Source organism: Caloenas nicobarica, chromosome 3 (genome assembly GCF_036013445.1).
Source record: "Caloenas nicobarica isolate bCalNic1 chromosome 3, bCalNic1.hap1, whole genome shotgun sequence".
NCBI lineage: Eukaryota > Metazoa > Chordata > Aves > Columbiformes > Columbidae > Caloenas > Caloenas nicobarica.
The window spans coordinates 4,552,676-4,564,833 of NC_088247.1; the positions used below are offsets into that span (position 1 = coordinate 4,552,676).

The 12,158-nt window shown below is 40.9% G+C and overlaps 1 protein-coding gene across 1 annotated transcript in view; it reads left to right on the top strand.

Moving 5' to 3' along the window:
- Window positions 1–12,158, top strand: part of PKHD1 (PKHD1 ciliary IPT domain containing fibrocystin/polyductin) — a 255,893-nt gene that overhangs the window by 178,266 nt on the left and 65,469 nt on the right. The window contains exons 56-58 of the mRNA XM_065631634.1: window positions 95–973; window positions 2,119–2,281; window positions 6,190–6,350. Coding sequence (XP_065487706.1) covers window positions 95–973; window positions 2,119–2,281; window positions 6,190–6,350 — 1,203 coding nt within the window. The remainder of the gene's footprint in view (window positions 1–94; window positions 974–2,118; window positions 2,282–6,189; window positions 6,351–12,158) is intronic.

A 12,158-nucleotide genomic window follows, 5' to 3' on the forward strand; every position in this document is an offset into this window, starting at 1 on the left:
TTATATGCCTGAGTGCTGCTTAAATGGGTGTCATTCTTAATAGTTCTTAGGTCATTTTGTAAGCTTTTATTTCATTATAGTTATCTCACCGCAGGTGTCCTTCAACTCTTAAATGTTGAATTTTTGAACTTCGGGCCTCCTCAGCTTTCTGCTATTGAATTCAGGAATATATCCCAAGGGTCCTCAGTGGTGTCATCCAGCATTAATGGTAGCTGTGGAGTTGGCATTAAAGCGGTTATGAGCAACTGGATCATGTTGCACAATAACACGGTGTTCAACACGGTCGGACCTGGCATCGATTTGGAAGGGCAAAATCATTCTCTCATCAGGAATCTTGTTATTCTGAGCAGGCAGCCAGCAGGCTTATTAAACTGGATTGCTGGCATCAAGGTGAACCTTGTTGTTGGTCTCTCCCTCTGTGGCAATGTCGCGGCAGGATCTGAGCGAATCGGCTTTCATATCAGGGGTCAAGAGTGTTTTCTAGATGGAGAGTATTGCGGTGAAAATGTGGCCCATTCAAGTCTCCATGGTATTCATCTGTACCAGGGAGATGGATTTCAGACCTGCACTAGAATTACAGGGTTTCTATCCTATAAGAATTATGACTATGGTGTCATGTTCCACCTTGACAGCAGTGTCATCATGGACAATGTGGTGCTGGTGGACAACATGGTGGGTCTCATGCCAGTAGTGTACTGTCTCTATGCTGAGCAATGCCACACAGGGAAAAGATTCATCGAACTTAGAAACTCCATCATCATCGCAACAAGCTCAACTTTTGACTGCATCAGTGACAGGATCAAGCCTCACTCAGCTGATCTAACAGCCAAGGATCGACCACCATACTACCCTCTAAGAGGCCGCGTTGGGATTTTATGGCCTACATTTACCACTGTTCCCAGCCAAAGGCCAGATAACCCATGGCACAAAACCGAACATTGTCCAAAAGTCCTGGGACTCATGAAGCTGAAAGGTTGGTCTTCCATATCCACTGGCCAGACTATTTTGTCACTGTTTTTCTTGACTAATTAAATTTTTCCAACTGAAGTTGTAGCCTTCCTCACCCATAAAGGGACATGGTGCAAAAATCTCAGCCTCAGTGATATTAATAACAGAATTTTCTTCAGTTTGATACAGATAATAATAATAATAGAAAAAGATTATTTGGTATTTTTCACTTCCTGAATCTACTGCAGTATAATTATGTCATGTATGTATTTTACCGTAAACATGCCTGCCTTCTGTGCTATTTTTCCACTTGATTTATCTCTCTGATCTATAGTTACCTCTAGCTAAATAAAGATAACAAATTTGAGAAGGGAATAACACACTTTGTATAGAATTTGCATAGAACATAATGACTACAGCTGCACAGAAACAGTTATGCCTTTTATTGTTATAAGGGATTGCACAAGAGAGATAAATGTCAGTTATGTATCCTATGTCTTTGGTTCAAATGGATTTTATAGTCCCTAGAGTAATATTTGCATATAGCAGAACCTAGATAGCAGGTTGCTGTGGTGGGATCTAAATACCTCACAGTTTTTCATGTCTTTATCCCTCACTGCTATCTACTTTTGTAAGAAAATACATTATGCTCTTTTTACTGAGTAAAAAGGGAGACAGAAAAACACAAATAGACTTGCCCAAGGTCTCACAGAAAATTTGTGGCAAAACATGGATTTTGTACCTGCACAAGAGTTCAGTGGCAGAGCCAAGCACGTCTCACTAGACCCAGCTCATCTTATATTAGCATCTGGCAAGTGGATAAACCATCTAAGTCAGGTTGTCATTAATCTGGTTCTGATTCAAATGAAAATTTATTAAACATACTTGTGTTTTGTTTCTTTCCCACTTACTGTTTCCTTTGATTTCACTTCCTATGGGCATGACTTGGTTTGTGTCAACTTAAGATATAACTTGGCTATGGAATATTCTAAAGCCAACAGGAGATTGCAATTAGTCTGATCTAAAAATGATTTGTACATGTTTATATATACATATATATATGGGAGCAATTTAACATGGAAAGCGTCATAGAAACGAGGCTTTCTCTCTCTAGTTCTGGCACTCCTCTAACTGTTTTTTCTCACTTGATCTTCTCTTAATACCTGATAGAAGTCACCTTTACTGGTTTTACAAAGAGCTGCTACAGTGAAGACAGGGATGTCTGCATCATGTCAAATGCTGACCATTTAGGCATCATGCCTCTTATCACAGCGGAGACATCAAGGATGTTACGTGTCAATGAGAAAGACAAGTTCTACTTTCATCCAACAAGGTAATATGCTTTATTTTGAACTATCTTTTTCAAGGGTTTTTGAAACAAACAAACAAACAAAAACACCTACAGTTTTGGAACTATCCTCACCTCTGTTTGTATCAGCTGTCTTTTTGTATTTTCTTACAAAGAGCTTAAGCAATTAGTTTAGACTGGATGTCTAGCTGCAGAGCATTCCTGTTCTTCATCTCTACTCTTGTACTGCTCCTGTCTGGCAAAAAAGAACAAGCTCAGACATCAAACAAACATGCACAGAAAAAACTCAAATCCAGAAAGAACAAACCGAATCAAAGAAAACTCAAACTTAGTTTAGGGCAAATTTTAAATTTGAGGTTCAGATTCCATCAAGGTGCATTTCCAGACCAGTCCTCTTGGATTTCCCCATTTACTGACATTCATGTAGCAAAACAAGCTTCACACATCCTATTTCTTAAAACTCCACCATGAGCATCTCCGACTTCTCAGCCTGAGGCTTCAGAAAATGTCAGGACCTCCAGCAAAAAAACCCTGAGACAGGGAATGTCCTTTTGGTCAGGGAAGCGGAGCTTGATTTTTGCCCGCAAGATCACATCAGAAATGTTGATCGGTACCAGGCAGGCTGTGAGATGTCAAATGATTGCCAGAACTGCTCCTGCCCAGGGAGAATGTCATCTTCATGTGAAGGAACGTGGAGAAGGGAGGGGAGAGCTCCATCTGTAACCTTAAGTCACTGTTGGTTGCAGCGATTTAAACATACCACATCCAATGGAAACCACGTGCCTATTTATTTATTACATCCAGTGAACACAATACAGAGGCTATGTCAGGAAAGCCTTGAAGTAGCAAAAAAATCCAGCATGGACTCCACTTGCCAGTCAAAAATAATTGGAGGTGTCCCACACTGCTATGTTTAGAGCCCCTCCAGCTTTTTGCCAGAATTTTTATTTTATTCTGTATTTTTGCTTTTTTTGCTCTGGGCATTACTTTGCGTGTGGATTTCTGAGACCTGTCCAGCTTGTCAGCTCCCATTATGTTCCACTCTTGTAACCATCCCAGAATATTATGCTATTAGTGAGCTGCTGAATGCACAGTCCACTGCAAGAGCTGGTGATTTTCAAACATGATGAATGCACATGGATTACTGAGTGCTTTCTTAGTAGTCTAAGGGTGATCACATCTCTCAGTGCTCCTCATACATTATCCGCATGCATTTATTTAATCCACCTTTGCAACTGCTGAGCTTGATCCAAGCTGTGGCTGTGTTGTCCTGCTTCAGCATCCAGAAGGGGGATCTTGATGGATATGTGTTGTCAAAGAAAAGGTGAGCATTACTTTAGAGTAAGAGAGGAAATAGAAACATCAGGGAATATAACAAGACCATGGAATATCTTGTTTGTCCCACTGGTAGACCTAAACATCTGAACTTCTGGATCTTCTGAGAGATGTTCAAGAATTAAATTAGGAGCTATCTTTGATCTCTACCTCTTTTGAGCTGTGTTGGTGGGGGGCACTGGCCCATTTGCTTCTCTGCCCTTACTATAAATCTCTGCCTATATCTGTTTGCTGCATTCAGAATATCAATAATTGGGTTTTTCCAACCTGAGCCCAAGAAATTCTAAGTTTTCTTCAAGACTTCATGTGTATCCACATGGTGATCTGAAGATATTTCCACGGAATTTGCTGGATTACAAGTCGTCATATCTCACTGTATTTTGTAATAGGAGTGATATGGCCAGTTACTTGAAGCTGTGCTAAATATTAAGTCAAAACGTGCATAAAAGCACTTAAGATCCTTAATATGTGATTGTGCTTACTGCACTTCAATGATCCAAAAATTAGGCATGTAATCTAAAGAAGACACTAAACTCATTGTGTAGTCAGTAGAGACCCTTGTCTGGGAAATTATTGATCTCATCTGTTTTATATACGTCTCAGGTGAGGTGAGTTCCCCTCCAACAAACTTACCCTGTTGCAGGTACTTCCCTCTGTGAAAGCCAGTCTTTAATGATCTATATAGAACTTAATAAGCTTTTATGGCTGTTTCAAACCACTAAAATTACAATTTACTCCTGAGAGTATAGTGGTGATAAAATTGGATAAACTTATTTGAAAATTAGATGTAGTTTACCAAGATAATTCATCATGCTATCCAAAAAGAGCTTTGTTCTAGTTTGGACTAATGCTCTGAAACTCTTTCCTTATTAGTCTTATTTTCAAAGTATAATTTTATTATATTCTTAGGATCCAAATCTCTCATTAGAAAGAGTGAAATAGCTATTCATTGTCTGGGAGACAGTACTGGTGGAATAATCACTTCCTACTAGATATGTGTGATTGAGTGATGAAACTCTGGCTCAGGTGTAGCTTTGAGGTGGGATCAATGCACAATTCACTTTAAGCCCATCAAAACCACCAAAATGACATTGAATCTCTAAATCTCCAAATTATTAGAACATAAATTAGGGCAGACACAGTTCCAAATACCTCAATATAAAAGAAAAACAACAAGAAAGAAAACAGGTTTATAAACAAATTAATCCTCACAGACTGTGCTCTATTAGTATGAGTTTTCTTTTTCAAGTTTGCTTCTGCTCTAGAAATGTTAAGCGACTCCTTGACCTGCAACAAACTTCTCTGAATTCCTAGCAGAAGTCTCTTTATTTTATTTCTTCTGGTTATGTTCATACCAGCAAATTAAGTAGAGCCAAGGAACCCTTAGCATGATCACTAGCTGGTTCATGCCAAAGCCAAGCCAGACTTGACCCAGTCAGTGTCATAGTTTAGGAGCTGGTCAAGGACTTTTCCAAACTGATAGTTTGGATGTGACCGTCCTGTTTTGAATGTGAAGGGAATTTAACTCCACAGACACAGACAGGCTGTATCAGTTGCTCTAGGCACAGGATGTGTTCCGAAACTGGTCAACTTGGATAGATGGACTCTCTGTGGCCAGACTGTAAATCTTCTTCCTGCTTGTTCCTGGAGTCTCCAAGCCTTTATCTGAGATGTGTATTCCCTGCTGGGTCCCTATCTCGTATTTTCTGCCATTTCACCTTGCTTCGTACTTTCTTCTGCATAAGGTTATCTGCTCATGGGAAGGTGCAATTTTCTGACCCTTCGGAGGATTCCCCCATACCAAAATGCAGATGTAAGAACATGGTAAATAAGTACTACTGGGCAGCCAATGCCTTTTTTAACAAAAATACTATGTACAACACACACCAGTCTGTAAGCAACAAATAAACAAGCTATCACCTGACGGATGTGAAGAGAAATGCCTGTGCCATATCAGCACTACATACTGCAGCAGAGAAATTCCCAGACTCTTAGTGTAACAGCAGCCAATACATATTTTCCCTTCACTCAGCAACCACAAGTTTCATTTGCCACAGGTCAAAAATTAATGGCATGTGGATGTGGATGGTTTGCATCACTGCAGTTCCTCAAATCAGGAAAGCCAAGAGGGAACCAGAGGTACTTAAACTGCATCTGCATAACTGGCTCTAAGGACCATGATGGTCCATGCTGGCCAAAACAAACCCCAGGGAGCTGAAGATTTGGGGACAGAAGTTATACTGGAAAGAAGGTGATTTTCTTTGTCCAAATCTAGTCAACATTTGGAGAGAGAGGGTGTAGATTTTTTTCTTTTTTTTGTTTGTTTGGATATGAACATGCTAAAATGTAAATATTGCTACAGAATTTCTTTTCAGAGTATGCCAGTCCTCAACTGATATGCTTAGGTTTCATTCATTTTAGCTTATTTTCAATTTTTTTTCTCTGTTGTTGGACATGTGAGTTCAGCTAGTAAATACCAAGACATCGCATGTATGTGCAGAAGTGTTTATTGCCAGTGTAAATAAATTACAAATAACAGCACAGTCTTTTTCCTTTGCTCTCTTCTTCATAATAACATTACCTCTCTTACTTGTCAGTGTACAGACCTCTGAAGATAACATGTTCCCTGAAAACGGATGCAAAGGTTCAAGGAAGGCCCTTTTCAAGGATTTGGATGGAGGTGTCCTGGACCTAGAACCACCCATTTCTGTTTTCCCAAAGTCAGAATTTGAATGGACACAATTCTACTTGCGAGCTGGTAAGTGCTTGTGTTGCCTGAAGTCCTTGCAAAGTCATGCCTTCATTTGACCCATGAGATGTGATTTCATCCCAGGCTTTCACTGACGCCTGCAACTGAGGTCGAGATGATGGTGGTCCCAGATTGTGTGATGCTTTTCCAGGACAGATGTAGTGAATTACAGTGTAGAAGTCTTAGGGGTCTCATTGCACAGTTCTGTATCCACCAAAGCCTCTCTGCCGTCTTGCACATTCGTGTCACCTGGCATCCTCAGCCTCTTTGAGGATAAATTCACTAATTTTAAGACCAGAACAGAATTTACCTGCCCTTTGCAAGGTCCTCTGAGAGCATTAAGTAAGACATACCATGTAAATGTTACGTAAGCACAAAATAATAACAATAATTGGCCCAGCGAGGATTTTCATCCACATCCCACTGAGGAGATAATCAAGCTGAAAACCCACTCCAGAAGTTTAAAGACTCCTCTCTCCGGTTTAAAACGGCCCATTCTGCTTGGTAACCACTTTCTGAAGGTTCACACAGCGAGGTTCCGTTCGCATCCTGATTAAAACTCTGCTCTGTGATTCCAAATAAACTCTTTAATTACAATTAGCATTTCCTGCGCCTGCTGCTGATGGTGGCCATTTTGCTGAAGAGGCGCATCATTTGTGACTCCAGCGGTATGGGAGACCGATGGAAGGGACTGCAATTAATCCTGTTTTCTATCCCACTCTAAAACTGATTAAACATGAGAACTTTAATCTTTAAACAAAATGTCTAATGTGTATCCAGTAAAAGCTTTTCCTCTAAGGATCCTGCTGTAACTGGCTGCTTGCAGGGCTGATTAATGTATTCTCTAGATGCAAACACACTGGTTTTTTACCTTTTCTGCCCTGATTATGAATCACATGCAAGCATTAACACCCCAGCAGTATTACCACTGAGCACCTGCATATTAATGAATTCATGCTTTTGCATGCAGAACCTGGATTTTCTTTAGATTCACACCATTTTTAGCACACCCTGGCACACAGTCATATGTCTGCCAGGAATCCCCACCATCTAAACTCCACTGATAGTGCAACCTGCACTCCACAGGGTTTATCTCCTGGTGTAATGCAGGCGACAGCATATGGTAAATGCAGCCTGCCTCTGAGGCTGTAACAAAATTGCTCTGTTTTCTTCTTGCTGCCCAAATATGAATGAGGATTTTTCTTTTCCCTTCACAATTGTGTGTTAAATTCCTCTGTATTTCTCATTCTGACCTGCAGTTCCTTTCCTCTCGAGGCTGACATTTGGAAAGGCACAGCTTGATGCTAAGGTGAATTCATGGTCGTCTTCTTCCCTTCTCTACCCCCTCCTTCTCCTTGTTGAAAGATTTTTGCACAGCTCAGTGCAGGTTCCCACACTAGACAAACAGGAGAAAATTCTCACCTTTCCTGCTCCCACAGATCTTCTGTGGGACCAGATTCCCCCTTAGTGTGGCAGTGCTTCAAGGCCAGGGATGATGAAGTTGTTATGATGCTGTTGAGCAGAATTTGGCCCTTGAAGTTCTGTCTTTCCTGAACTCAGATGAGTGTTTGGTACTTAAAGTTTTGGGTGGTCAACTCCCACCTGCTGAGCCTCTCATCCATGCATCCACCTGGTATCCTGTTAAACCTGAGTCATTCTGACCACCTCCAGCATCCTCCTCAGAGCACTGCGATGCAGTGCTTAGGATGCTGCTCACCTGACTGACAACAGAAACAGGAGATAGTTTTTTTTTTTCAGGTGGCTACGCAACTTCCTTGCCATTTCCACAGATCAAGGACACAAGTTTCTTTGAGACTCAAAAGCTCTGGCTTTCCATATTCATATACTAGGGAGAGTGCAGTGAAGGGTGACAAAGCTGGTGGGGGGCCTGGAGCATAAATGGAGTGGTTGAGGGAACTGGGGCTGTTCAGCCTGGAGAAAAGGAGGCTGAGGGGAGACCTTATCGCCCTCTGCAATCACCTGAAAGGAGGTTGCAGCATGGAGGGCGTTGGTCTCTTCTCCCGAGTAACAAGTGATAGGACAAGAGGAAATGGCCTCAAGTTGCACCAGGGGAGGTTCAGATTGGATATTGGGAAAAAATTATTCACGGAAAGGGTTGTCAGGCATTGGAACAGGCTGCCCAGGGAAGTGGTGGAGTCACCATCCCTGGAGGGATTTAAAAGGCATTTAGACGAGGTTCTTAGGGACATGGTTTAGTGCTAGAGTTAGGTTATGGTTGGACTCAACGATCCTGAGGGTCTCTTCCAACCGAAATGATTCTATGATCTTCTTTACCGCACCTCTACACAGATGGATATATATATATATAGAGAGAGATATATATATATATATTCCCTTTAAGTTTCCAGTTTGGACAATCAGCTTGGAATTTTTGGCTTTCAGCCATTTCTAGATATTCCAATTACTCCAGAGGGAGAAAATGAAAATACTCAATATACTTCAGAGATACAAAAGCCAAGAAGGTGTCTTCCCAGAACAGTACCATAGAGAAGAGACTGTGAGAGCCATAATTGGGACAAAGTGGACCATTCAATACAATATTAATGTTCCTAAATTCATATTATGTCTTTAATTCAAGACACACTCAATATAGAAGATATTATTTGTGTATATATTATATAGATGTGTGTGTATGCTATAGGCAAGGAGGGACCACTTGGTTTCCCAAGTCTCGCCCACTGCAGATGGGCAGCAGCGAGCCATGAAATGTATTTTTAATCATGTATCCACTTTTTGCTTTTGTCTTCCTGTGTGCCTGATCTTTTACCTGGTGTGTTAGCTCTTTGGGTCACAGACCGGGCCTTTTTATTGTGGCTTTCTGTAGAAGCAGAGTTGTTCACGTAAAACTGAAGTTTTAGTTTTCTGGATAAACCACTTAATTCAGAAGAAAAACAACAACAACAAAACGGGAAGGAACAGATCCAAGATTTTTGTTATTATTTCTACTAAAAAAAAAGGAGTAACAACAAAAGCAGTTTTGAGTCAAACAAAGCATAATTATTTTTTAATTTAAGGATACTTTTTGCTCTTTTTTTCTTTTAAATATAATGTTGCAAAAGTTTAGAATGTGATGTTTTCCAACAGCTCCCCCCTAAATCATTTATGAGGAACTTTCACATTATCATTTTTCAAATTATCCAAAACAATTTAATGAGTTTAACATGAATTCGTAATTATTTTAATCTCTTTGAGCTGCCATTTTTGGATGACAAAATGTTTTTCTCTCCAAACTCATGTCTATACCAAACCTCTTACAAAAGAGCTTGGGGCCAGCCCTGAAGCACTAAATGGTACCAGGATATAGGAAATATCAGGATCACAAGCTTTACAGCAGAATTAGCTATAAACATGAGTGTGTCTAGCTGAGAAATGAAGGATAAGTGAACAGTATGTGTACTCAACTGATTTCTGTGTCCAGGTTTAAACCCCTGATCCACAAAGCATTGCTGGTACAACCATCATTCTGTAGTTGGAGTTTCAACCATTTGCTGGCTATCTGTAATTATTATAAGGCTCTCTTATCATACTGCCTCGTGACAATATCTGTAACCCAACAATATCCAACCCCCGAAGTTCATTTTGTTCCTTTGGTGGAACTGTAGCTGAGGACCAGAGACTGGTAGAAGATTCATCTGAACCCACTTCCATTGCCTCCAACGATCTCTGTGGTGAACAGGGTGACACCTTAAGGGCAGAAGTTAGGTGGGCTGATACATGGATGTCTGAGAGGTGAGCTCAAGCATTCCAAGTTTTAATCTAGAGACTGCAAACAGGCATAATCTCTTCGTGCTGGCAGACATGTTCTAGGCATGTTTTAAAGCAATTTGGAATGAATAGTCATAGAATCACGAAGTCATAGAACAGCCCAGGTTGGAAAGGACCTCAAAAGGTCATCTGGTCCAAACTTTCATTTAAACGGAGCATAGATGAGATTATCTAGCATATTGTCCAATAGCATTTTGAAAACATCCAGTGACTACCTTATCCCTGGGGAGGTTGCTCCACTGAACGATTGTTCTCACTGTATAAAAAATTATTTCTTATAGCAAGATGAGACCTCTTCTAGTGCAAAATGTACCCATTGCCACTTGTTTTCTCCTTGTGGCTCCTTGTGAAGAGAGAGCCTCCATCCTCTTCGCAGCCTTCCTTTAAATACTGGAATACTGTGATGAGGTCTTACAAGCCTGTTTTTTCTCCAGGCAGAAAAGACATAAATCCCTCAGTCTTTCCTCATATGGCACGTTTTGCATCTCTTTGATCATCTTTGTGGCTCTTCTTTGGACACTCTCCAGTCTGTCAGCATCTTTCTTGAACTGTGGGTACGAGAACTAGACACCATATTCTAGTTGCTACCTGAGAAGAGCTGAGTGGGATATTCATGTCTTTATGTCTGCCATCAATGTCCCTGTGGATGCAGACCAGGATCTGAGTTGCTTTTGTTGCTTTAACGTAATGCTGCTGACTCGTGTTCAGTTTGTTGTCCACCAGAACCCCCACATCCCTTTCACTAAGGCTGCTCCCCAGCCACACACATCCCAGACTGTAACTGGCTCTTTGGTTAGAGGTCCAGGACTTCGTACTTGTTTTTGTTAAACTTCATATTCTTCTTGCTAGCCCACTCTTTCAGCCTGTCCAGCCTCTCCCTTCTGTGTATACATATCACGCCCCAGTTTAGTTTCACCAACAAACTTGGTGAGGGTGCTTTCAGTCCCATCATCCAGATCGTTTATGAAGATGTTGAACAGCACGGGGCCCAGTATTGATCCCTGGGGAACAAATAAGCTAAACTGTATGTTAAATTGTTGTCAGTGTCAATGACCTAACTTACAGAATGATGGAATCATAGAATCACAGAATGATTTGGGTTGGAAGGGACCTTCAAAGGTCATGTATTCCAACCCCATGGCAATAAGCAGGGACATCTTCAACTAGATGAGGTTGCTCAGAGCCCCGTTCAGCCTGACCTTGAATGTTTCCAGGAGTGGTGATAAAGTGACTAAGAAAAACAGAAATAAATAGATATTTGTTTGGTTTTATCCTTCCTCACGGAAGAGATGTTATGATGGGGCTATAGCTGGAGACACGGGAATGTGGGGACAGACATGAAGAAGGAAATGGTCATCAGAAAATCTGTCTGCCAGTATCTACACTTGCAGGAGTGTATTTCCCCCTTGTTAGAGAAGAGAATATGACTCTCACTCTCCAAGAGAGCATGAAAGATTGCAACTTGTTATATGGGTCTTTAATCTCAGCTGATATTTATAGTTAAACATAAAACTTTGAGGATTCCAGCTGTCAGGGTATCACAGCATGAAAGTAGGTTGGCATCCCAGACCATACTGGATTCTTCAGGACAGGTGCCTTTGAGTGTTCACATTTGCACAGGCAAGGATCCAGCCCCCAGTGACCTCGTGTAAATCCAAAAGTGAGTCCTTCCCATTCTTATTTTTCCCCTTTAGCATGGCTTCAAATTTGGATGGAGGAATAACCTTTCTGTGTCTCATTAAATTCTTAATTATAATTCAGGGTTCCCAATACATTTTCATTGTATAGTATTGTGAATAATTGCATTTATTTTCTACCTTACACAAATCTGGCACCTGCTTATAAATTATCTGGATACAGTAGAAGCATCAGTGGAATTTAAGTCTGTAATACCCTTGTGGGATAGGCATATATTTTAACACGAGCTTACCAGACAGAGGACAGAATTTGTGGCTTGCCCAAGGTGAGTCACTGAATTAATGCACATCCTTCCAAAAGCCTGACAGCCTGACTCTTCATCTGAAAGCACCC